Source organism: Genypterus blacodes, unplaced genomic scaffold (genome assembly GCF_046128005.1).
Source record: "Genypterus blacodes isolate CSIRO-AG114 ecotype Tasmania unplaced genomic scaffold, CSIRO-AGI_Gbla_v1 ptg000058l_1, whole genome shotgun sequence".
Taxonomy (NCBI): Eukaryota; Metazoa; Chordata; class Actinopteri; order Ophidiiformes; family Ophidiidae; genus Genypterus; species Genypterus blacodes.
In genome coordinates, this window is record NW_027466870.1 from 55,317 (window position 1) to 79,027 (window position 23,711).

The following is a 23,711-nucleotide window of genomic DNA, read 5'->3' on the forward strand; positions in this document are numbered from 1 at the left end:
GTTAAGCGCTCATGCTGGTGTTTGACTCGGTGTCAACCGGCATGAATCCTAATTTCACGCCGGCTCAACAGCATATCAGAGGAAGTTTGTCTCTATTTGCGGCTGAGCTGAGTGCTTCCATGGTGGCTGATGTTTGGAGCGTCGCTGTGAACGACGCCAACAACTGGATGATAAATGACTTGTTTTCACTGAACGCAGGCTTTTTATTTATTTAAAATGTCCATATCAGCTCCTCTGTGTGTATTAAACAGTGTGTATTTACTCCAATCGCAGCTTCACTCACAGATTGTTTTCCTACATCTTCTGCATTACTCACAACATGTCAGAGCAAGTGAACCAAACCTGCTTATTCTAAAGTTAAACAGGTGAATGTGGCCTTTACACTAAGTACAAACTGAGCTAATGTCCCTTCAGAGAGAAATTAATAATTCATCCTGTAACAAATCATCTCATATTTCATAAACACACTCCTTCATCTAAATTCAGGCTCGTTCAGGCCCTCAATTTAGAAGCTAAAGGAACAGACAGCTTATATAAACCTTCATGATCACAAGTTATTTATGTGTGTACTGTTTGAATCAGACAGTTATAATATTATGGAGCTGTCAATTGTCGATGAGTGGAAATGTGACCTTCTCTCTGGTTGTCCCACTCCAGGCCTGGTTCCCCGCAGGCCCGGCCCCGGCATGGCCTGGTCGCTGGGAGACACCTGGGCTTTCCCCGCCGCCAGCCGGGCGTATTTAAGCAGCGCGGAGATCAGCAGGTCCCACATGGCTCGCAGGGTGAGCTCGCCCAGCTTGTGGCGCTCATACAGGTAAGGCTGCAGCACCTCCTTCACGTTTTGAAGGAACTGGCGTATGATGAGCAGAGTGGCCAGCATCTGGAGAGAGAGGGGGGGGGGGGGGGCGAGAGGGAGAGAGAGCTTTTGATGAGCTTTTGAAACAACACAAATATTTGAAAGAAAACAATCAGAGGTTCCAAAATGCAAAAGCAGGTGCTGAGGCGTGGACGGAGATCAGGTCACAGTCACACAGACAGAATCCTGTGCATCCACAAGACAAATTAGTGCCTCTGATGCAAACTGCATAAATCTTCCTTGGTTCAGAGTTTCCAAGCAAACATCACATCAGGCCACACACACACACACACACACCAATCAGCAGCAGATCTCATTGATGTTCCCGACGCTTAAAAGCTTCAATCAGTAACAACGCCAAGGATGTGGACATTTGAAAGAGTTGCAGAAATGAAATGAAAGACTGCAGCATCAATGTCGACACAATTTCATCCTTTACTCACTTAAGTGTATCATTTCCAAGTCAAATAATGCTGATGCACCAAATACCGCCGCACATAATAACAGGAAACCACAATAGAAGCTTGACAAAGAGGCGAACACCATGTCAGTGTCGGTACACTGATACTGTCCTCTCACCTATGGGAACACCCTGCACAGATTCTGTCTCATTTCAATAAATAAGAGCCCGGTGCTTTTGTATTTTTAGCCCGTTCGCTACAAACGGCGTATACATTACATTCCTACTGTTTTAAAAGGACGTTGTAGTGTTTTAGAATGTTCATTTCTGTTTAACTCGCTCCCGGGGTTTCATTGATTTTAGGAATAGCACCAGCAAACTTTCTTCAGAGAGGTAAATGCATCACGACACAACACACTCAGTCAGTAATGCAACGCTGAGGGCTTCCTGGAGTCTAAAACGCATAAATGCATCTATAATATAGACCAAAACGGAGAAATGGAAGATTAAAAAAAAAAAAAAAAGAATAAAAAAAATACAATTTACAAAATAACATCTCATAAAATGGATTAGCATTCACATTAAGTATCTGCAAGTTTTAATAGGAGGTGAAATGGTTGGAGAAATGGTTGATAAGCATGAAGAAGTGGTGTGAAAGTGTGTGAAAGTGAAAACATACAACACCAGACAATGAAACCCCAAAAAGTGAATAAAGTGCAGCAGAATGTTTGCAGAGTTGTCTGGGACGTGATTGAGAGCGGCTGATGCTAACGGGTCACGACAGGCTGGATGGGGTGACGGCGTCGGCCCGGGGTGTAACGCAAACTGACAGGCAGAGTGAGACACGGAGGTAAGAGCGGTGAGAGATGTATCGGGAAAACAATTCACACCAACTCTGCCCGAGGAAAAGGGCAATAATGAAATCCACCGGGCATAAAGTGTGACACGACATCGGCAGGCACACACACACACACACACACACACACACACACACACACACACACACCGCTGCGCGAACACACACATACAGGCAGGTAAAGTGACACGATGGCTGAGTGACGGAGAGACGAGTTGTTAGTCGAAGCAAAAACGGAAAACAAATGAGAGAAATCAGATCAAACTGAGCTGAAGTCACTGTAACAACCTGCTGATCTACAAAACAGCACCGACCCCTCAATTAAAATCCAACCATGGAGTATTTAATGTGAAATGTGTAACATAATATATGGCTGAATGAACTGAAAGCACTAGATCCTTTAAAATTGAGATGCAACAATGGAACTTCTCAATTTCCTCATCGCGGTCCTAGAACTACGAGTTCTTCTCTCTCACTACGAGAGGGTGTATGCACTGAGCGTGACCTCTGACTTCTCTGTCCCCCCCCCTGACAGACAGACAGTTACAGGGGCCATACTTTGGACCTGAGGAAACCCCTGAAGCACCAGGGCACCGTGACCACCAGCATCTGGATCCTGAGGAAGACGCAGGGCAGCACATTGACCCGGAGCTGCCGCTGAAGACTCAGGAACAGAGCCAACACCAGCATCATCTTCCACAGGGCGGAAAGGAAGGATGGAAGGATGGAGGGATGGAGGGATGGATGGATGGATGGACGGAGGGGATGAGTGGTAAAAGCAAAAGCATGTAAGTAGATACAGGGAGGAGGGAGAGAGAGGGAGAGACAGGGAGAGAGAGAGCGAGAGAGAGAGAGAGCAACGCATCCAGAGGGGTTACAGAGATAAAATCAATGAGAGATGGGAGGAAAGGTGGAGGGTGAAACCAATTAAGGTTTAAATGGGGGGAATCTGATTTGCTCTCTTTACCTCTTTCAGGCGCTCCATGTCTTTGAGGTAGAATCCAATGTAAAAAAGGCTGAGATAAGAATTTACAAACTGAAACTGTAAGAGAAGAGAACAATTAGGCGTCAGCGAGGGAAGAGGACAAGCAAACGTGAAGGTGAATGGTGTTCCAGAGCAGGTGTGTAGGTTAACAGTCTCACTCACAAGAACCATTTTGATGATGAGATTTTTCTCATAGGCACTCTGGAGTCTATAGTTTTCTGCAAAAGCACAAAGCGGGGGGCATCGTTAGAGAGCAGGTGACATCATCATCTCAAACAGTTTTCCTGGATGGTGCAGGTCGTTCCGGCGTCCGACTCTTACCCATGTCGTTGAGCCAGCAGGCGATTTTCCTGTACACCTCGTCACATGCAGTCACAGTGATAGCCAGCATGATTTTGGGGATGAAGCGAGCCAGCCGAGGCATTTCCTTGATCCCCATCACAAACTCCTGCGGGGGGACACACAACAAGGCCAGGAAACTCTTAAACCACCGTACTGAGCTCAGGTCACAGACAGGTAACAGAGTTGGTTCAGTCCATCTAGTCATTACTGTTAAACACACATGGACATGGAGCTGATTCTGCATGCAGCACATTCTGGTCCCCTCTGCTCAGATATACAGGAGAGTTTAGCGGGCGTCATACAGACAGACATGAAACAGACGCTGACCTGCAGCTCGAAGCAGATGAGCATGGCCAGGAAGACGAAACACAGACAGAGGATACAGATGGGCAGGCTGACCAGCCACCTGAACACACGCCGCCGCCAAGGAGGGTAGTACAACTCCTCGCATCCTGTGATGGGACTGCAGCGCTTCACTCCCTGATGAGGAAGAGAGAGAGAGAGAGAGAGAGAGAGAGAGAGAGAAGGGTTAGAATGAGGGAGAGGAGCAGAGAGGAGAGGAGAGAAGAGGAGAGAAGTGAGGTTCTCTCACCCGGAACTGCGGTCGTGGCTCCTCCAAAGATTCAGAAGGAGCGTCCAGTGTCCCCCACTTGTAGGCGAGCTCCGCCCCCCTCCTCTTCCAGCGCTCCAGGAACAGCGTGGCCCACACCACGTTGAACAGTGCAAACACCACGCAGCAGATGTCTCTGCTCGTCTGGAAACGGCAAACAAACGCAGGCACTTAAGAGCTAAACTGCTCAAATCGTGTGTTAAAGTCCATCCAGTCCTTGACACGACTTATAGATCCTTCATTTGTGTCTAATATAGATTTTCTTTCCCCTCTTTCTGTGCTCACCTGGTCCGACTCGGTGAGCATCCACAGCACAAAGCCGATGACAGCAGGATACAGCATGGAGGTGGTGTAGAAGCCCAGCCAGGCGAAGTACAAGGCGATCTTCACCCCAAAGTAGTCGCAGATATCGTCTGCAAAACGCCACGGAAGCACAAACCAAGTGGGTCAGTCCAGTGTAGTTGTTTCAGTGTATTGTGTGTGTGTGTGTGTGTGTGTCTGCGTGCATGTTAAACTGACCTAAAGGCTGTTTCTCACAGACGGCCTGAACCCAAGACTTCATCAGCTGACTGAGGATCCTCTGCTCATGGAGAGGGAACATCTGCTGGATCACACCGCGCGCACTCAGCTCAGGTACTGCAGAGACAGACAGACGGGCAGGCAGACAGGCAAACAAGTCATGAGGCTGTAGATGGTTAATTGTAAAAAAGAGCTGAAGAGGGCTAATAAATGCCTCGTGTGAGGTTCTGTTGACTTTATTGTGCATAAATTTGTGGTTTGGAAGCTTTGAAGTTGCCAAGTTGCATATAGTTGAGCTCTGATCTGTGACAGCTTTTGGTGACCTCATATCAACTTAAGCAGAAGTCAAACAGACCCTCAGTAGGTCTAAATATTCCACATTGTGCCTCTGTTGTATTGATTGTGGTAAAGGGATCCAATCAATCATATAGCTTGTGAGTTCAGACCCAAAACAGACTGAGGTATAACTTCCAAATCCCACCAGAGACCTGCTGTCCATTCATCAAACACAGATCTGCTTACTGATTGGCTGGCCCTCCAGGAAGTTGATATTGTGGAGCACCTCCCCGTGTTTGGCACGTAGATTGTCCAGCCAGTACTTAATGATGCTCTGTCTTTCCTGCCCAAATCAACAGACGGACAAAAACAGGTGGTGAGAGTCGACGTGATGGGCAGCTGTGTACAGTCGGTCGGACGGTTGGACGCTCACCTGCGAGGTGAAGAAGCACAGCTCGCTCTCGATGTTGTCGTAGATGTAGTCCTCCTCGCAGGAGAAGCTCCGTGTTCCTCCTCCAAACTCCGGCTTCACTGCTTTCCTCAGGCCCATCTCCTCTGCACCACGCAACAAACTGCAGGAGGACAGCAGAGGCACGGTCAGATACAGCACACACACGCACGCACGCACGCACGCACACAGACACACACACACACACACACACTCACACCCTCTATCTGTGACACCTGGTGCCTCCCAGGAGCTGTGTGTGATTAGATGGCAAACTTACAAACACTGGCTGACATAATAACTCATTTACTGACTGAATTGCAAACTGACTGACTGAATTCATTATTGATTGATTGCCTGACTTACTGACTGACTGAACTACTGACTCACTGACTGAACGACTGACTTAGGAGGTGTGATAGAGAGCAGTGATAGGGAGCGAGCGTGAGTTAGGAGCAGTGTGATGTCTGGTAGCTGCACTGCATTCTGGTCTAGAGGAGAACCTGGCGTCTCCTCCTCCTCCTCAGCACTGGATGTATTTGCATAGAACACAAGGGCTGAGCAGTAGAATAAGTCGAGCGAGCAGCAAACCCCTGATAACTCTGCCGTGTTTACATTCTGCTGTCTGTGTGAATGAGAGAAAGAGAAGCGGCAGCGGCTAACAACATTAGCAGAAACGTGAAGTCTTTGAAAGAATCAAACTGGTGTGGATGCTTCTTCCTTCTGCTCCTCCTAACCTCATCATCTCATTCCCCATCATCCCCTCCTCTCTCCTCCTAACCCTTCCTGTCTCTTCCAGCCACCCTGTCTCCTCTCTTCATCCCCGCCCCCCTTCACTCTTCATCCTTTTATCTCTCAGACGCCCTCTCTTTCTCCTTCTGTCCTTCCTGGCGGCTTTGTGCTGAAATCACAATAATAATGCAGCACCACGCCCTCTGTTCCCCACAGGCTGACAGCCCCCCCCTCCTCACATGCACACACACACACACACACCCGCAGAGCCCCAGCCTAGGTGGGCCTGTAACATCCATCCATCATGCCGCTCCTGCCAGCACAGTGGTGATGGATTGCAGGAGGAATGTGAGGTGTAAGCTTCTGTATCAGCTGAATACTGCTTAGCGCGCAACATGATCGCAGTGAAGGCACTCGACTGGAAAAAGAAGGAGAAGAAGAAGAAGGAGCCGGGTCGTATCTATTTAAACCGGCCGTTTAGTAATCCAAGAGGTGAGCGGCTCCTCCTGCTGTCAGGAACCTTAACGAGATCCTCGCCGCTCTCATTTCATCACAAACACCGCAGCTTTCCCCTCCTTCTCTCTACCAAATACAGGCTGACTTAAGTTAGGGAGCTGCTCGCATGAGGGGTGTGTGTGTGTGTGTGTGCGCGTGTGTGTGCGCGTGTGTGTGTGTGTGTGTGTTTGTGTGTGTGTGTGTGTGTGTGTGGACAGAGCTGCCAGCGTAGGAGAGAGGAACACTGCGGAGAGAGAGGGAGAGAGAGAGAGAGGGAGAGAGGGAGGAGTGAGAGGTAGGAGAGAGAGAAAGGGAGAGAGAAAGGGAGAGAGGTAGAGAGAGAGAGAGGGAGTGAGTGAGTTAGAGGGAGAGAGATAGGGAGTGAGAGGTAGAGAGAGAGACAGGAAGAGAGAGAGAGAGGGAGTGAGTGAGAGGTTGAGGGAGAGAGAGAGGGAGTGAGAGGTAGAGAGAGAGACAGGGGGAGAGAGACAGGTAGAGTGGGAGAGAGGGGGAGCGGTAAGAGAGAGAGAGGGGAGAGGTAGAGAGAGAGAGAGAGAGAGAGGGAGAGAGAGCTCCAGAACTGATTTAAAAAGGTTTATGTTAATTTCGCAAATATCGATCAAACATGAGGCGGACACTCAGCAGAACAGAGCAGAGGAAGCAGCTGAGTTATAGATTCAGTCAGATGAACTTATATCCTATAGGAATGATTTCTTTTTCATCCAGATTTTCTTGTATTGTTGAACAGATTCAGTTGGAACCAGTTCCCATCTTGTGTCTTCATGTCCCCCGCCTGTCCAAACATTATGTCACTTAGAGGGAATGAGGTCATCTAGTGGCCAGTGCGCCTCCGAATGTGCTTTTGTTCGCGGGAAGTGAGAGACGCGACTGAGCTGCAAGCAAGGACACACACACACACACACTCTCAGCCTGTGTGTGCTGCGGATGCTTTGTTGTTAGCAGATCTTCTTTTGCCTTTTATTTAATTAGTTTTTCTCCAGCTTTTAGTTTTCATGATAAACACTTAGAAATGCCTCTTTTGCCGAATAACTGAGACATTTTTAGTGCTAAAGTGCAGGACTGCAAATCGTGCTTTCTGCTAATTCAGTTTTCAAAGCGACAAAAGGAAAGCTTCTCTGTACACACTGAACTCTTACACGCACTGACCACCAGAGGAACACACACACGAGCATGCACGCACACACACACACACACTCTCTCATGGTGATAATGCAGTGCAGTGGAGTGACGAGCGAGCCGTCGCCATCAATAGAGAGAGAGAGAGAAAGATTGGACTCAGTGCAAAGTGACTGATGCGTTCAAGGTAAAGTGAGGGCGGCGTGCTTTCTATAGCTGACAATGTAGGTCAGCCCATCTAACTGCAGGTGTAGGTAGGTGTGTGTGTGTGTGTGTGTGTGTGTGTGTGTGTGTGTGTGTGTGTGTGTGTGTGTGTGTGTGTGTGTGTGTGTGTGTGAGAGAGAGGGGAGAGAACAGGCCTCATCGCGCGCAATCATCTCTAGGCATTTCATCTAAAACCCACTAGCACGCTTTCAAGCACAGCCCCCCCCCCCCCCCCCCCCAATCCATTTTCTCCATTTCCATTTTGGTCTTTCTGCCTCTCTCTCTCTCTCTCTCTCTCTCTCTCTCTCTCTCTCTCTCTCTCCTTCCATCTCTCCATTCACCGGTTGTTTAACTCCTTCCTAGTAGGATTTGTGTGTGTGTGTGTGTGACTCTCAGGCAGCAGAGCCAACAAACCCCACAGAGTGATGCTGCCGAGCGCCGCGTCTCCCCCCCCAGATCTGCCGGTTCACACTTCTCAGTGTTTATACACCAAAGCCAGTGCGGTGATTAAAATGACCCTGGACCCATCCTGACCCCCCCTCGTCCTCCATCTCCCCCCCTTTCTGCCTGTGGGATTTGTTTAAAAGAAAAAAGGAAGGGTGACACTTTGGTCCCAGTGTGTGCAGTCTAATCAGCGTGAAGATGAACCGTATTGTTATCCCTGACTCTAATAACCCGAACGCATAACTTAACGCCACAGCAGCCAGCAGAAGCTGAGGCAGCTTCGCGAGTGATTCAGCACGGAGGAGCTGCGCCTACAAGCAGCAGCAGCAGGATCTAAATATAAAGCCGCCGTGAAGGAGAAGGTGCTGGATTATAGACCTGCCCTGATATTTTCACATCTCCACTCCAATTGCAGCTTTTAAAATTAACTTCCACCTCAAACACACTGCAGGCGGTGATACGCTGTGTATTATTAATGAAGCAGTTTGTTCGTTTTGTCCCTGTGACGGAAAATTACAGCTGTAGCTTCTTCTTCTTCTTCCTCTTCTGCAGTTTGAGCGCTTGAACTCGGGGTGTTTTTGACATCATATATGAGACGATGAAAGAGCCTCATCATCCTTTTAGATAACATAACATCAGAGCCAGACAGCTGATTTTGTGGAGCATAAACAAACATGGAGGTTTCATCTTTCTGCTCGTCGTTCAGGTCATTTAATGCCTGACAGACATTGTTGGAGGCACCTTGGGCCACGTGGGAGCCATGACTCTCAAGGGTTAAATGCCAGCAACTGCTCGACATTGATTTACAGCCATATTGGATGAGGTGTGAAAGAGGAAGTCCAGTGATTAGTCGAGAAATTCCCCCTGAATATTTTCTGTTCGACCTGGAGAAACCTGTGATCAGCGTTTGGCACGATTTTCTACGTCTTATACATCATGCAAGTAATCAGTCACATCAGACTGCACCTCAGTCAGCATAAACAGACCCTGGCTTAGTCCTACAGGACCCGGATTACCCAACCGCACATACATTTACTCTGACAATGTACACAATCCTTATGTTCCCTCAAATTGTTGTGAACGTACAACATGAATCATTGTAGGAGGAATGATAACAGCTCCGGGTCAAAGCCAAAGATAAACCGCCGTCACCAAGAGACGGTAACCGGACGCGGGTGAGCAGAAACTGGAGCCTGGCACACGACCCGAACTCGCTCTAATGGAAACAAATAGGCAGAGCGACTGTTCACAAAGAGCGACTTCACACAGCAGAGACCACAGCAGGAAGCTTTCAGATCCACTTATTAACCAGCGCCTACAGCAGCAAGGCAGCCAAATTATGCATAGTGTCTAAGTGAGCACAAACTCCAAACGAACTCCAAACAAACACGTGGAGCGATTGACGCAAACACGGCGTGAAAGCTCTGAGGTCATGGGAGCCAGTTTGGGTGTCCGAGTGTGCCGGGTTTGCGCTCCGACTTACTTCTCGTACGTGGCCGTGACAAAGAATGCGTAGACACGTGTGCGTTTATGATGTCGGATCTGAATGATGAGCTCCGGGATTCCCAGCCGGATGTGGTTCAGTAGCCATAGCAACGTGTGGTCGTCTGTGGTGTCTGCGGAGGGAAATGAGAAAATGCAAATACATTTATAATGACACACACACACACACACACACATGTATACGCTGAATTATTTTACATATAAGTGTTTATCAAGTAGGAACGACTCCTCTGCTCAGCTCAGAGAGTCAATCTGGTCATCGATCCAAACTCCTGCTGTGGAGCTTTAAGAAGGCAAAACTGGCAACATCAATTTCCTCTTTAGCATCGTTTTAATTAAAAATAATTCAGAGCTGCATATTTGGTTGTAGACCATTTTTCAGAGTAAATTTAATTTGCATTTGGCACCTTTGGCTCTGAGATCATGAGAGTAATATTTCACTCATGACAGTTTATAAAATACATGATTCATGATGCAAGCATACAAGTTGGACTGAAATGACAGAGGAAGGTTTTGTTTCATGTTTCATGGTGCAACACTGAACAACACTGAGCAAAAGTAGCTGTTTCATGTGACAAGTGTGACATTTTGTGTGTTTGTGTGTGTGCATGTGTCTACATTTGTGTTTGTTTGTGTGTGTGTACGTGCATGCAGGTGTGTTCCTAACCTGCAAATGTCATGAGGACATCACAGTTCTCCGTGGGCACCGTTTTCATCCAGGACTTATGAGACATGATGTGTCTCCCAGCCTGAAGCAGCCGCTTCCCAAACAACTTATCTGAGAGTGAGAGAGGTGGGAGAGAGGGGGGGGAGAGAGAGAGGTGGGAGGGGGAGAGAGAGAGAGAGCGAGAGGGGTTGAGCGAGGGAAAGAGAAAGGGGGAGAGGGAGAGAGAGAGTGAGTCACCTTTTCAGAGTTAAGCAGGGTAAGGAGCAATGACATTCAATTATTTTCCTTGAACCCCCTAAACTCACACAAGCACACACACACACACACACACACACACACACACACACACACAGGCGTGTCTCTACAGGACAGATTTAAATGTCATGCCCGTCTCCTCAGCACATCACAGCGTCATCACACCTTGCGTACGTGCACAGACTCTCCGTTCAGTCATAACATTCTGCTGCAGTTATTGTAAACAATCGCAGGAAACTCGCACCAAAACACACACACACGTCCTGACCGCGTCGCCCTGCCGTCGCAGCGGCCGTGCAGATCACAGGTACCTGCTCTGTGTTCCTGCCGTCCACAAATAGCAGCGCTGTAAAGTCACATTATCATACAGTCACCCTGAATGCAGCAGTGTGAGGGAACGCACAGTGCGCCCTATAGATGCATACTGTTACATCAGGACACCGTGGGATGGTTTTAAAGTGACCACGCTGCAATTCTTGTCCCCAGGCTTCATCCTCCTCCCCCTCCTCTTCCTCCTCCCTGTGACGCCACATTCATGTCACTGACCCACACGTCTCAGCTTTTCAACGCAAACAGGGCTCATCGATCCCTTTAACCAGTGTGGACGCCTCACACACACACACACACACACACACACACACACACACACACACTCTTAGAGCTGTCAGGAGGAAGGGTTTGTTCATGTCTCCACAGGGCCCCTGGGGAGGACGCTCTTCCCTAAGCTGCTCTGGGATCACAGAGGGTCCTGCAGAGGTTCCAGGAAGTGGGACGCTCTCCAGAGATCGCATGAAGAACCGCATTTATTCAGCAGGATGTATTGTATATGACACACACACACACAAACAAACCAAGGTCAAGGCCGCAATAATAGCCATGATGTCACCACTCTCTCCCTTTTATAAATCACACCTCCGCATGTTCCAGTAATCTAATAAACACCTGTCACATAAAAATGTCACTGTCCCATCCACTTCCTGGAATAGCCTGGCGACAGAGAGGAGAGAGTGCTGTAGTTGGGTGCTACCTTCAAATACACCCATCAACTCTTCTTCTATTAAAATTCAACCGCACATTTCAGGTGGGAAGCAATAGCCTGCCTCCCCTCGCATCTAAGACAGAATCCTGTGCCGTCGTGCCGTTGTGCAGTACTCACACAGTGACGTCATCTGCCTCCACGCCGCACGTCCTCTCTGAAGCACGCGCACAAACATCGCGACGGCCAGGATAAGAGAAGGAGCAGCGTGTGTTGGACTGCTGCTGCTCCCAGATACCCGAAATCTGAGGGGCTGCTTGTGGTGTTCGATAAAAAAAAACGCTGCAGGCAGAGCTGAGGACATGACAGCAATTCTAATGAGTCCTCTATTCATCACTGAGGGCAACATAAACACACACACACATAATCGTGGAACAGCCGGCAGATTGGTTTCAACGCTCCCACAAAGGCAAAATTTATGAGCCCCATTGGCGAGCGTGTGTACAGACGGGTTTGCGTGCATTGGTGTCTTGCGAACACAAACAATGTCTCGCACGTGGTCTATCAGGGCTGAGACACAAATACCAGGCCAGTCTGACAGGCGTGTGCGTGTGTGTGTGTGTGTGTTTCTCCAGGACACCTGAGACCACAGCCAGGAGGCCTGAGGAGACCAACCAGTCAAATCAGAGGTCAGGATTATATTGTTTTCTAACTCATCAACCCGTCCCTGTTTCCATCTTTAACAAGGGAAATCAAGACACAATCATGTACTTAATCTTGCAGAAGCACTCTTTGTCTATAAAAGATTCAATGAAGTTGCCAGACGATGATGAATTTTTACTAATTTGTAGGAAAGACAGGAAAGTGGCAAAAACCCCAAACTGGCAAAAGAAAATCAATTATTTTGATTTGTGTCACGGATCGATAAACAGACTCATCAGTTACGCACTCGTTCGTTGTGTGAATGAGGTGACGGATATGAAATGAATGTGTGTGACCTGTGTGACCTCCTGAGTCGGAGAGGAGCGCTTGTTTGATCAGGTTTGCTTTTGACTCGCCGTGATACAGCTTTCCATTTCCTCTTTATCAGACAGCGGCCAGGCCTGAGCGAAGCGAGCGGGGAGTCGTCCTGCGATCGCCCGTCCGCCTCTGAACCGTCCCTCCTCCCTCCCGCCCGCTCGACCCTCTCCCCCGGGTGCCTGCAGTGCATGTGAGCCTGAGATACACAGCACGAGATTAATAAGGTATGAGGGAGATATGAAACTCTCGCTAAGCACTAAAATGTTTCACGATGCGTTCAATGTCTTCGTTGAATGTGCGGCTCTGGAGTTTAAAAAAAGGATTCAACATGAAATCTTTCCATGTGAAAACACGGCGGAGGACTTGTGGCCCGTTTCAGCCGCTGACTTGCAAGTGTGATTTATGAGCGTGAGTTCATGCGGATGCAGCACACGTATGTTCAGTCTATCTTTAGCCCGCGGTGTCGGGTGTTGCTGCTGAACGTCAAACATCAAAATAAATCAAAAGAGACAGTTTAATGTGAAAACATCAGCTAGTCTGCATCCAGTAAAGGCACAGTGTTGATGGACATCCAGGTCGGGTCATCATAAAATGCAGACATTCTCAGAGAACGGGATTCTGTCTCCCCCGTTTCCTGTTAGTGACACGTTAGACGGCGTGAATCATTTGGGGCGATGGATCGCGGCTGTTATCCTTCTGCTGCCGTGTGACGTTGACAAGTTTTATTTTCACCTCCGTAAATTGTTGCTTTGCGCCTAATATTGCTGCTAAGAGGGTGTTTTCCCTCAGAGACTACAGCGGGACTCCACTGCTGTCAGCGGCGAAGAACTGTTTCATGTGAAGGCCATTAACAAAAACAAGATGGGCTACAAACACACACACACACACACACACACACACAGAAGCAGAGACAAAACTCGAGACCAGCAGGGCATTATGGCCTCAAACGCATCAGAGAGAGATGGAACACAAACATTTTCATGAAAACAAACGACTCCATTAGAACGATTACATCATTAAGAGGGACGGAGAGTCTAATCAGGCTCCAACACCCCGACAATTCCTCTAATTAGACTCTTCTCCGTCTGAGCGCCTGCATCCAAACACACTGCACTTCACTGACAGATAATAACTGTTTAGAGCTCTTCCAATCTCCCAGCCTTTGCCCACACACACACACACACATACACACACACACAGATAGAGATAATAGGGCTTTCACAGCTTTCACGTTGGCTACTGATGTTGACTGCTGACTGACTCGCTGTAATCAAGTTATATTTAACTTTGAGAATGTAAAAATGCTAAATATGTGTGTAGTTATACATCACAGTCTGTGTTGAAGTTTAAAAAAAATCCATAATTCACATTTTTCAGTGAATAGTCGCTTTATTCGATGATATCTGCCTTGTGTGTGAGTAGTTTCCTGTTTGCTCCACTCTGACAAAATGTAGCAAAAACCAGTAACCGTAAGAGCAGGAAATCGTATGACGTCTCATAGCAACCGTCGCTAAGGTGATATTGTTTTCCCTTCCCTTCTCAAGATTATTTAACATTTCTGTGACTTTTCCGAAAATGTTCCACCAGCAATCAAGCTGTTTGTCATATTGCAGGATATTCACGAGGTTTGTGACTCTGAGAATTGTCTGGAAACACTCATCCATGGCCCTGCAGAATGTCTTCTTCTTCTTCTTCTTCCTCTTCCTCCTCCGCCCTCCCTCTTCCTCTACATACCAAACACTGACTCACACTCATACAGTCGACTCACAGCTCCCTCCCAGTGCCACTACACGCTGCACCAACACACTGATCCGCTTTCCGTCTCTTCCCCCTCCTTCACCTCCACCTGCTCCGCTCATCTTCCTCTCTCTCTCTCTCTTTCCTGCCTCCTCCTCTCATCCAAATCCTCCACTAGATGCCTCCTTCTCCTCCATGCTGAGATCTTATTCCTCTGGCTCTCCTCACTTCCTTTACACCCGCTTCGTCTCCACTATTTTTCATTTGCCAGAGAATCAGGGGGCTCGCCGGCACACACACGCACACACACACACACACACACACACACACACACACACACACACAATGCTTCATAACAGGGATTTAGAGTTGCTTTTGCACTTTACAGCAATATTGAAAGGGAATGAAAGTCTGGTTTCTGTCAACAAATGTGAAAACTCTAAACATGCTATGAAGCATTTGTGTAGGTTTCAAAAATTATATTTCACTCCAATTTTCTGCTAAATTAGATCTTTTTCTTGATATTAATAAACACAGCAGAGACATTCTGAGCATCGTGTTCATCCTGCAGCCTCTGGATTCAGATTCAATGACGTCATGAACCTGGATTAGACCTGAGAGACGTGAAGTACTTTGTGTGACATCGCTGGTACTGGGACGGTCTCTCTCTCTCTCTCTCTCTATGTGTGTGTGTGTGTGTGAGAGAGAGAGAGAGGAAGGTAGAGGAGAGCTGTTAAATGGGATGAAGATGTCAACTTGCTGGATGTCAAACCTCTGATTCCCTCATTAACAGGCACGGGGAGGATAACAGTGTCCTTGTCCTTGGCTTCAAATTGACAATGATTGCATGTGACAGTGGAGCAACCTGTGGTCCGTAGCCAAGAGAGGTACAAGGCAGACCCACACAGGACTTCTCCCCTTATCCCCGTCCTACGTCCCCTCCCTTACATTACTTTTAGTGTCTGTCTCCCACCCTTCCTCACTGTGTCTGGCAAGCTGAGATGCACGCACGAATTCCCCCTCCGCGTTTTTCAGAACGGAGGGTTGAATGAGGAGAAGGGAGCAGCCGTCTGTTAATCAGCCAGGTAACCATCGGCCCTTTCATTCCCGCTCCTTCAGATCCACTCAGACTTATCAAACGGGATGAAGTGGCCATTGTGAGCCGGATTGCGAATTATGGAGACGCCAAAGCTGAAGAGTATAGAGGAGTGAATAGGGGCTTTTGTGCGGCGAACAGACCTCCTTGTTGAGCAGCAGGCAGTTGAAATACCAAACGCTGCCAAAGACTCTCATGAGCGCGGCACAGAGGCGTGTAGATGTCACCTAACAACACCAGCACGGGCACTCTAAGCATGTTGGAGGAATGGCTTTACCTAAACGATTTACCTAAAGCTGGTTCCCGCAAATGATCATCATTCTATAGAATGATCTCATATTGAGCAGACAGAGGGTCAGATCGTTTAGTGTTCAGTGAAAACAGACTCCTACATTTTTAATGAACTTTAATAGAGGGAGTCGGTGTCTAATGCCAGCCTGGTGCTGTACTGTGCGCTTGACTGATCAAACCAGCTAATATTTCAGTTCAGAATGATCTGAGTTTGTGCAGAAGAGACTCCGGCGCCCATGAGACCATTTTATATGTTTGGTAAAGCAATATGGTGTGTATTGTGTGGAAGAGTACAGAGACGAGCATCGTCTCGTGTCGTTAGAATGACTGGGGTTGGAGTGTTCAAATGTCATATTAGGACATTCAGAGCCAAACAAGTTTCAGTGTATAATCAGGTACCACACACCTGAGGCTGTGTGTGTTTCGACTGTAGGTGACACGGATCAGAGTGTGTTTCTATCCGCATCAACACTGACGTCAGAACAAACAGATGCTGAGCGGTGCAGTGCAGTGCGGCGAAAGCGTAAGAAACAGCGGAGCAGAGAGCGCTTCAACCAAACTAAAGACACCAGAGAGTCGATTCATTCTCACTGGCTGCAGACTAACAGATGCACGTACGACAGGACTCGATCCTATTTGTGGACAGGAAAAGACGAGAGGGAGGCTCTGAGTCAGATCAATACCCAGAGGAACCAGAGATGAATGTACATTACCACGCCGTTCCTCCCATTTCCTCTCCCGCTCAATGACGAGCTGGAGGGAGGAAGACGTCCTCCATGACTCCGGCTCCTCACCGCGTCGCCTCCAGAAACATTTGTGCAGCATTTTATCTTCTCGCTTATTTGGTTCTGGCGGGCCAGTTAATGAGCTCTACGGCGCGTCGAGATGAAAATGAGATTGCAAACTAAAACGTGTTTTGTTTTTGTCTGCGTGTTATTACTGTAGAGGACTTTAATGTGAAGATAGTTTGGGCTTTAAGTTGTTTAGTGGAGCCTCGTCGGTTACAGACCAGATAAATGAATCTCTTCTGTCTGAATGGAGTCGGTGAAGGACCTTAACACAGACGCAGACCTGTTGACTCTAAACCAGGCTTCCGCATGCCAGCGGTGCTGTCAAAGATGCGGCACTGTGCTTCATTTTCCCCGACAAGCAATTTGTTTGGCCATCGCGAGCAACACGGCGCAATTATAGCCTCATTCGCCACGGGAAATCAACATGGGTAAGAGCTGCGGCGACAGAATCGGGCACCTCTGACTGCGTGGCGAGAACCTGCGTGTCCATGCGTGTCCACACTGGACGCAGGTGATCAACCAAGGCACAAAAAGGGGAAGTGTAAGCTTTGACAGCTGGAACACCTTGTCACGCAGCAGACAGATGTTCATTTGCGAGATACAGGCAACGTTTGAATGTTATCTCGGGTAAACTACAGAAGTGAGGACACACGAGGACAGATATGAGGAGGAAGTGCAATAAAAGAGAGGGCCCGCCGCCGTGGCTTTTATCAGTCAACACACTGACGACGTGCAAATATACAATCTGGAACACAATGTTCCCGCCGGTTCTGGTTGTAATTTCAGGAAGAGGCAAGAAAGTGACAGCAGCTCTCAGACAAGGAAATCAAACAAGGAAATAAATGAAAAACAAGGGAACACTTGTAACAGGTGTAAATCCCCTCCTCAAAGACTTTCACACGAGCAGGAATCAACGACTTTCCCCTGACTTGATGCAGGCTACAAGATGGAGATGGAAAGTGCTGAACAGGAGGCGTTGTGCAGCGTGTGCGTGTTCTCGTTCCTCTAGCTGTAAATGCCACAAAACGATGAGGATTGATTCCATCCGCCCATCGACCAGAAACAAATAGAAAAAGCAAAGCAGCTAAACAAAAGGAGTCTCAGGGGGGCACTGGGAAGAGAACAAGAGCGATAAAGGCGGAAGGGGCGCTAAGCTACGCCGAGATTGATTGTGTGGTGAGATGCTCTGTGCTAACACTGACACAGATATTGGCTTTGCCTGGCGTCGTTAGTTACGCTCTCGCAACCCTTAGTCTTCTCGGGAGGCTGCAGAGGTGCTAATGTGGCTAAAAACAGCATTCCTCGCCACGGCCATTGTGCGTCTCTTGGCACTGCTTAGCAACGACAAAAAAAAAGGAAGAAATGAAATCCAGGCCCCCGGCGGAAGGACGGGGCGACCGAATGCACTTCAACCCAACCGTTTCCCCCGAGGAGCCCAATATCAGTTACATGGAGGAAGAGACTGGTTATTGACTTTGCTTTCATTGCGGAGAATGGGGCTTGAACACACCAGGAAGGTCTTTCTCCGGCTCCTCTACATTCCCGGCGAGGGAACAGCAGCGTTTCCTTCTCGGCTTCCACAGCAGACCGTGCCGGAGTGTCTCCATTATCGTGTTCCTGCTTCTGATAATCTTCCTGGCTATAAATGGAGAAAGTGTAAACATCCACAGGGCACAAATGGGGATTTAGGAGCCGGGTGGCTGAAGGGAAAAAGTGGCATTATGGGGGATGTGACGAGATCTGGGGCAAGCAGAGCGCTACCGGCAACGCAAACGCTTTAACAACAACTTCAGGAGAGGTATTTGTACCTTCTGAGATCAGAGTACAGCTACAGGTGCTGGATGGATCATTCCTTCAGCTCCCAGACTTGAGCGGCATTTTGGGAAAACCTGTCCGGCGAGAATCAGGGTATCGAAACCGCATTATCACACTGTAGATCTTCAGGGTGTGCCTATGCTATTAATAATTAATAATTGGACATAAAGTCAACAGAGTGCAGTGTGTTTTTGGCATGTATTTGAAGCAAGTAACACACATTGAAACATTTCAATCAGTTTAAGTGCCTTTGGTGCCTTCAGGATCGACCGGCAAACAGAGAAATGACATTAAACACATACGGCAGGTCAGTGTGACCAGACTGAACGGGTCACCTTGGTTGTCAATGAAACCCTGGATCATTACATGCGGCTTACGTACCAATACACACACAGCTTGGAGTGAATAGAAGAAACTGGGCTGGTTAGCGTGAGACGTGAGACTAAACATCAACAGAAAAGCACTGGCTGCGCTCTGTCATTTGACTAATTAACGCTCGACTGTGAAAGCTGCAGGTCTTAATATTGTTTAGTGTTTAAACTCTTGGAGAAAACATGAACGACTCTCCTCTCCTCCCGCTTCCCACCTGCTGCACCCCAGTCCTGCCCTGCACAACTCCACAACGCGAGACAGGATGGATGGGATGGATAAGAATACGACATCAAGACAAAATCTGGACCCATACATCAAGAGACAGGCAGTGAAAGACCTTAACAAACTACAAAAACAAGTCCTTCACAATCACATCAATGGTAGTGCTACTGTTAAACCAACTGTACTGTTGCTGTTATTCAACAATCCAAAACCTAACAATTAGACGGGCTGGAAACAAGTAAGGGCCGATTAAATTACTCGAAAGATGTTGACGATGTCCTTGGAGGAAGGCGCAGCAGTAACTGTAGAGCCGGCTCAAACAAAGAGGCCCCACCAGCAGCTCTGTCAACCATATGTTAAACCATACTGCTAAACACCTGCAGCAGCACTGGTGTAAACATGTTCATTCCAAAAAGTGCCCCAAGAGGATTCATAATGCCTCTAAATTTCAGTCGGTGGAAAGAAAGAAAATTGATTATATCTTGCAGGTTACTCTTCATCATTTGATTGTGAGCTGGCTGTTTCACTTCATTGCTTCTTGGCAACAACCTTAATTTTTGAGGTCATTTCTGAGACGCTCATAACTGTTGGGAACTGTTATGAATTTAAAGTGTTGGCCAATTAATTTTATAGGTTACTTGATGGGCTGCCTAATTCTATCAAGAAACGTCTTCCCCCCACCAAGTGTTGTTTCATCTAAGCAATAGATCAACTATATGTGTGACCCATCAGGTGAGGTTAATGAAGGCCCGCCATTACTCGCAGCAAGGTCATTGAGAGTACGCTGCATTAGCACGTACGCTAATGCAGCGTACGTGCGGCTCGCCTCTTACTCCGGAACGAACGGGAGAATGATACTTCTAATGGCGAGCTAAAACAAAGGGATCCAGAGAGGGAAATGCATGAGACTTAGTCATTAGTGCTCCGCACACTGCTGTCATTATATCATGCTGCATTACATTCATCAGCCCCTTCATTTATGGAGCTTGTGGGAGGGGACAAACCCGACGTCTCTGTCCGTCTGCTGCAGTGCCAAGCAGCTCTACGGGCCTCTTCCCAGCTGGAAGGTCAGTTTGAAGCGTTTGCCACTCTACACTGCCCTGCATCGCTCTGCTGTATTTAAAGCAACCTGTGACACTAAATCTGCCTAAATCTCTCTGAAGCAAAAGTGTTGGACTTGCTTAGGGAGGCAGCAAAGAGAAAAACGGAGGGAGACTGTAGAGCTCTGACTGAGTGTCGACGCAGGGGTGCAGAGCCATGCTTCCTCGTGCATTTTGGAGACTGTAAAGTGCATTTATTAGTGTCAAGCATTCGTTCAAATCTCCTCACCGCTTCATTACAGCGTTCCACTTTCAGACCAGGGTAAAGATCAAGCTATGTACTGTAGTTTTTAGACTGGATTTACTTGCTGAACCTGCAAATTCTTGTACTTTTCAGACAGCTGAGCCCAATTATTGTAGCGTAGATGGATAAAAAAACGGCAATTAGTCCAACACAGAGACTATACCAAAAAACTAAATATGGCACAAATGTGGATAAAAGTTTTGCAAGGAGCAATTAGTTTTTTTGCTTGTCATCACTGCAGCGTCTAATTTAGTTAAAAATGGCACAAATATTCAAATGTGTGGTTTTGACGTAAATCAACCTGACATGACACATTGTAAACAGGAACAATGACATTCGTCCAAATCATATCAGGTATTCAGGAATGTCAGTGGGAATGGAAATTTCAGCACAAAGCCAATTAGTTACATGGCTACATCCTTATATGTGTCCTAACAAGTGACCTACATCCTAAACCACTGCACTGGCTGATTGGAATAGCAGAAATTGCATGACCTGATTTCCACAACACTGTATCCTATCAGCTTTTCCCTCAGTGGGGACACAAACTAATTGGTTGAGACTTTTACATCGCTTTATTTTCAGTGATGGGTGTTAAATTAATCTTTGAAGTGTGGAGGCCAGAAAGGAAGATGGCTGAGAGGATCAAAATCATCCTTGTCGACTGAGAGAGGGATTAGAAAGCGACGGTGGAGGCATGGAGACAATCACATATCCAAGAGACTTCCAGACTGGAGGCTAAATCCTGACTGGATGAAAAATCACCCCGTTTTGGTGCTGCGCTCGTTGACTGACATGACATGTGTGAGGGCGGTTATGTGATATCATGGTAATCCTACTGAAGTCCCCAAACCCAATCCAACAGTTTTGATGACCTGTGCTGGCAAAAGCACAGTATGAGCTGGAGCAGGAAGTGTCACAGGAGTCCACACAGTCCCAATCGCCACAACGAACACTAATGTTTACTGCAGTCAGTCACTCATTTACGTCCAGACTTCAGTGTCCATATGGAGACATTTTCATCATTAAATGTATAGTTTTTGCAATCTTTGACACACAGATGGGTTACAACACAAGCTCCTAAACTGATTCATGTTAGGAGGACCCTCCAGTATAAACAACAGACCTCCATTTGTTTAGATTTTGATGCAAGGGAACCTTTATCAGTGTGTCGGTCCTTGTACAGTAATGGCTCCTAGTATTACTGTGTACTGAACCCAATCTTGAGCTTGCTGACCCTCCTCCTCCACCTCCTCTCGCCCTATTGGACCCCATCCAGGGGGCCAAGGTGGGACTTTGTTGGCCACTGTGCCAACACTGTGTCAAAAGGATGACATCAGGCTGCTTGTTCAGTCAGCAGCAGCCTTCTCAGGTTTCTTCAACCAAGTGTGGACGGGAGAGCTCATCCGCTGACAGCCCACTGCTCCACTGCATCACTCTGCAGCACTCCACACACGGAGCACAGAGGCTGTCTCTGCGGCCCCACACACTGGAAAACAACCCTGCTTTAGCAGCTGAGACTCGAGCCAGGCTCACTCCCCCTTCTAATATTGTGGTCTGAGCCAAAAATAGCCTCACTTGCAGTTCTTGTCGAAAGGCAACTGTGATTTTAGCCCATTGAAATCCACAATCAGTGTCCAGCTGTGTTCATAGAAAGCATGTCAGCTGCTTGCTCTTAATGTAAGATAACCTCATAATACATGACATAAGTCCTTATGGAATAGTATAGATACAACATTGGTAAGCAAGACACCATAAAATACAAGGAGGTCACTATAAACTCTCCACTAAGGACATCAGATACAGACTGTACGTGTTAATGGGGGAGACTCAGGGCACATCAGCGCCCTTTATGGCTCCAACCCCCCTCATTTAAATGACAAAAGGTGCACCTGTCTGCCCTGTTATCCAACGGGCCACATGGCAATTAGGTGAACCCATAAGGTAAAGCTGTAGTCACACTAAGAGATACTTCAGAAATCCCTGCATGACATCATGAAGTGGACAGATATACAATCTCCCACTCACAAACAGAATTGAGCTATGGGGTCCAATCATAGTCCACTACAGCCTGTGAGGATGCTGCAGAAACTATCTCAGCATCCTTATCACCAAGTGCTTCCAGGGAAAAGGCAGATATATTACAGGCTGGAGATAAATAACAATAAGGTAAAAGCAAAGCTGCAGAGATACTGGTGAATATAAAATGTGATAGTGATTTAGTGTTTGTGGCAATGGGCTGCTATAAAGTTACCGCGTTGCGATAATGTGATCCAAGTCAGGGCCATTCGGTGTGGCCTGTGAGGGGGAGATTCACAGGCCGCCGAGAAGACAAAAGATCGGCGTGTGCGTGTGTGTCCGTGTGTGTGCATGTGTGTTTGTGATGGTGCGGGGCTCGTCACGTTCACCTGTCCTGTCTCCTTATCCGTCCGCGGCGAGACGGTAAACCGTGTCAGCCATGCGAGACTCACCCAGTACGCCGGAGGACGTTTGTGCTGGAGCGGCGCCCGGCTCCGGCCTCTCCCCGCCGTCTCCCTGCGCCCGGTGTCGGTGCCGGGAGCTCTCTGCGCCGTCGCCGGCGGTGGTCGCACCGCTGGCCGCTGCAGCTCCCGCAGCTGCCGCTGCCGCCCCCGTGTCGGGCATGCTCTCTATCAGCGAGGAGCGACGCAAAATGAAGGTATTCTCCGGGAAATTGTGCAGCGGTATCGCATCGCAGGAGGGCAAAGCATGGGAGTCGCGCCGCGGCCGAGTTCCAGTTCCGAGTTCGGGGTTAAATGAGGGTGAAAGTGAAGTGAAGGTTGTCGGTGACGGTGCAGCGGCGGACCATCGTGCTGCTGGGTAGTTTGGAACAGGATGAGCGGAGAGATGGAGAGCTCCTCCAACGACTCAGCACAGAGGAGGGACAAAGAGAGAGAGGACGAATGGGAGGGAGGGGGTGACACACACACACACACAGACACACACACGAACCACTATTCCCAAAATTTATGATGATTGGAAGTATCCTACAAAGCATTCTATTGTATTTTATGAGATGAGGCTTGTTGGTTCATGAGGGATAGCCATGTACTAAAGTCAAGCAAGGTTAGACTCAATTCATCAAACAAGAGATAAAATATTATTATTATACACTTAAATTAAAGGTATATTGGGTATGAACTGACGGTTTATCAGTCAGTCTCTAAGTTTATATTTTTATTATCAGTTCGAGTTGATTTTGTGGACCAATATTTAATTTATAAAATGAGGTGTATTCAAGAAATATCCACATCCACCCCAATCTTTTTTGTGTTAGAAGGTGAAAAATACTAATAAAAT

General features: G+C 47.7%; 1 protein-coding gene across 1 annotated transcript in view; it reads right to left on the minus strand.

Moving 5' to 3' along the window:
- ano8b (anoctamin 8b) overlaps positions 1-23,216 on the minus strand; it is a 28,158-nt gene extending 4,942 nt beyond the window's left edge. Inside the window, exons 1-14 of the mRNA XM_076153288.1 lie at positions 22,865-23,216; positions 10,475-10,585; positions 9,788-9,920; positions 5,278-5,416; positions 5,091-5,187; positions 4,569-4,685; positions 4,335-4,462; positions 4,032-4,193; positions 3,767-3,919; positions 3,419-3,545; positions 3,260-3,315; positions 3,080-3,154; positions 2,671-2,805; positions 633-880 (exon numbers count right to left, since the gene is read on the minus strand). Coding sequence (XP_076009403.1) covers positions 633-880; positions 2,671-2,805; positions 3,080-3,154; positions 3,260-3,315; positions 3,419-3,545; positions 3,767-3,919; positions 4,032-4,193; positions 4,335-4,462; positions 4,569-4,685; positions 5,091-5,187; positions 5,278-5,416; positions 9,788-9,920; positions 10,475-10,585; positions 22,865-23,036 — 1,853 coding nt within the window. The 5' untranslated portion in view covers positions 23,037-23,216. The remainder of the gene's footprint in view (positions 1-632; positions 881-2,670; positions 2,806-3,079; positions 3,155-3,259; positions 3,316-3,418; positions 3,546-3,766; positions 3,920-4,031; positions 4,194-4,334; positions 4,463-4,568; positions 4,686-5,090; positions 5,188-5,277; positions 5,417-9,787; positions 9,921-10,474; positions 10,586-22,864) is intronic.
- Between the last annotated feature and the right edge of the window lie 495 nt (positions 23,217-23,711).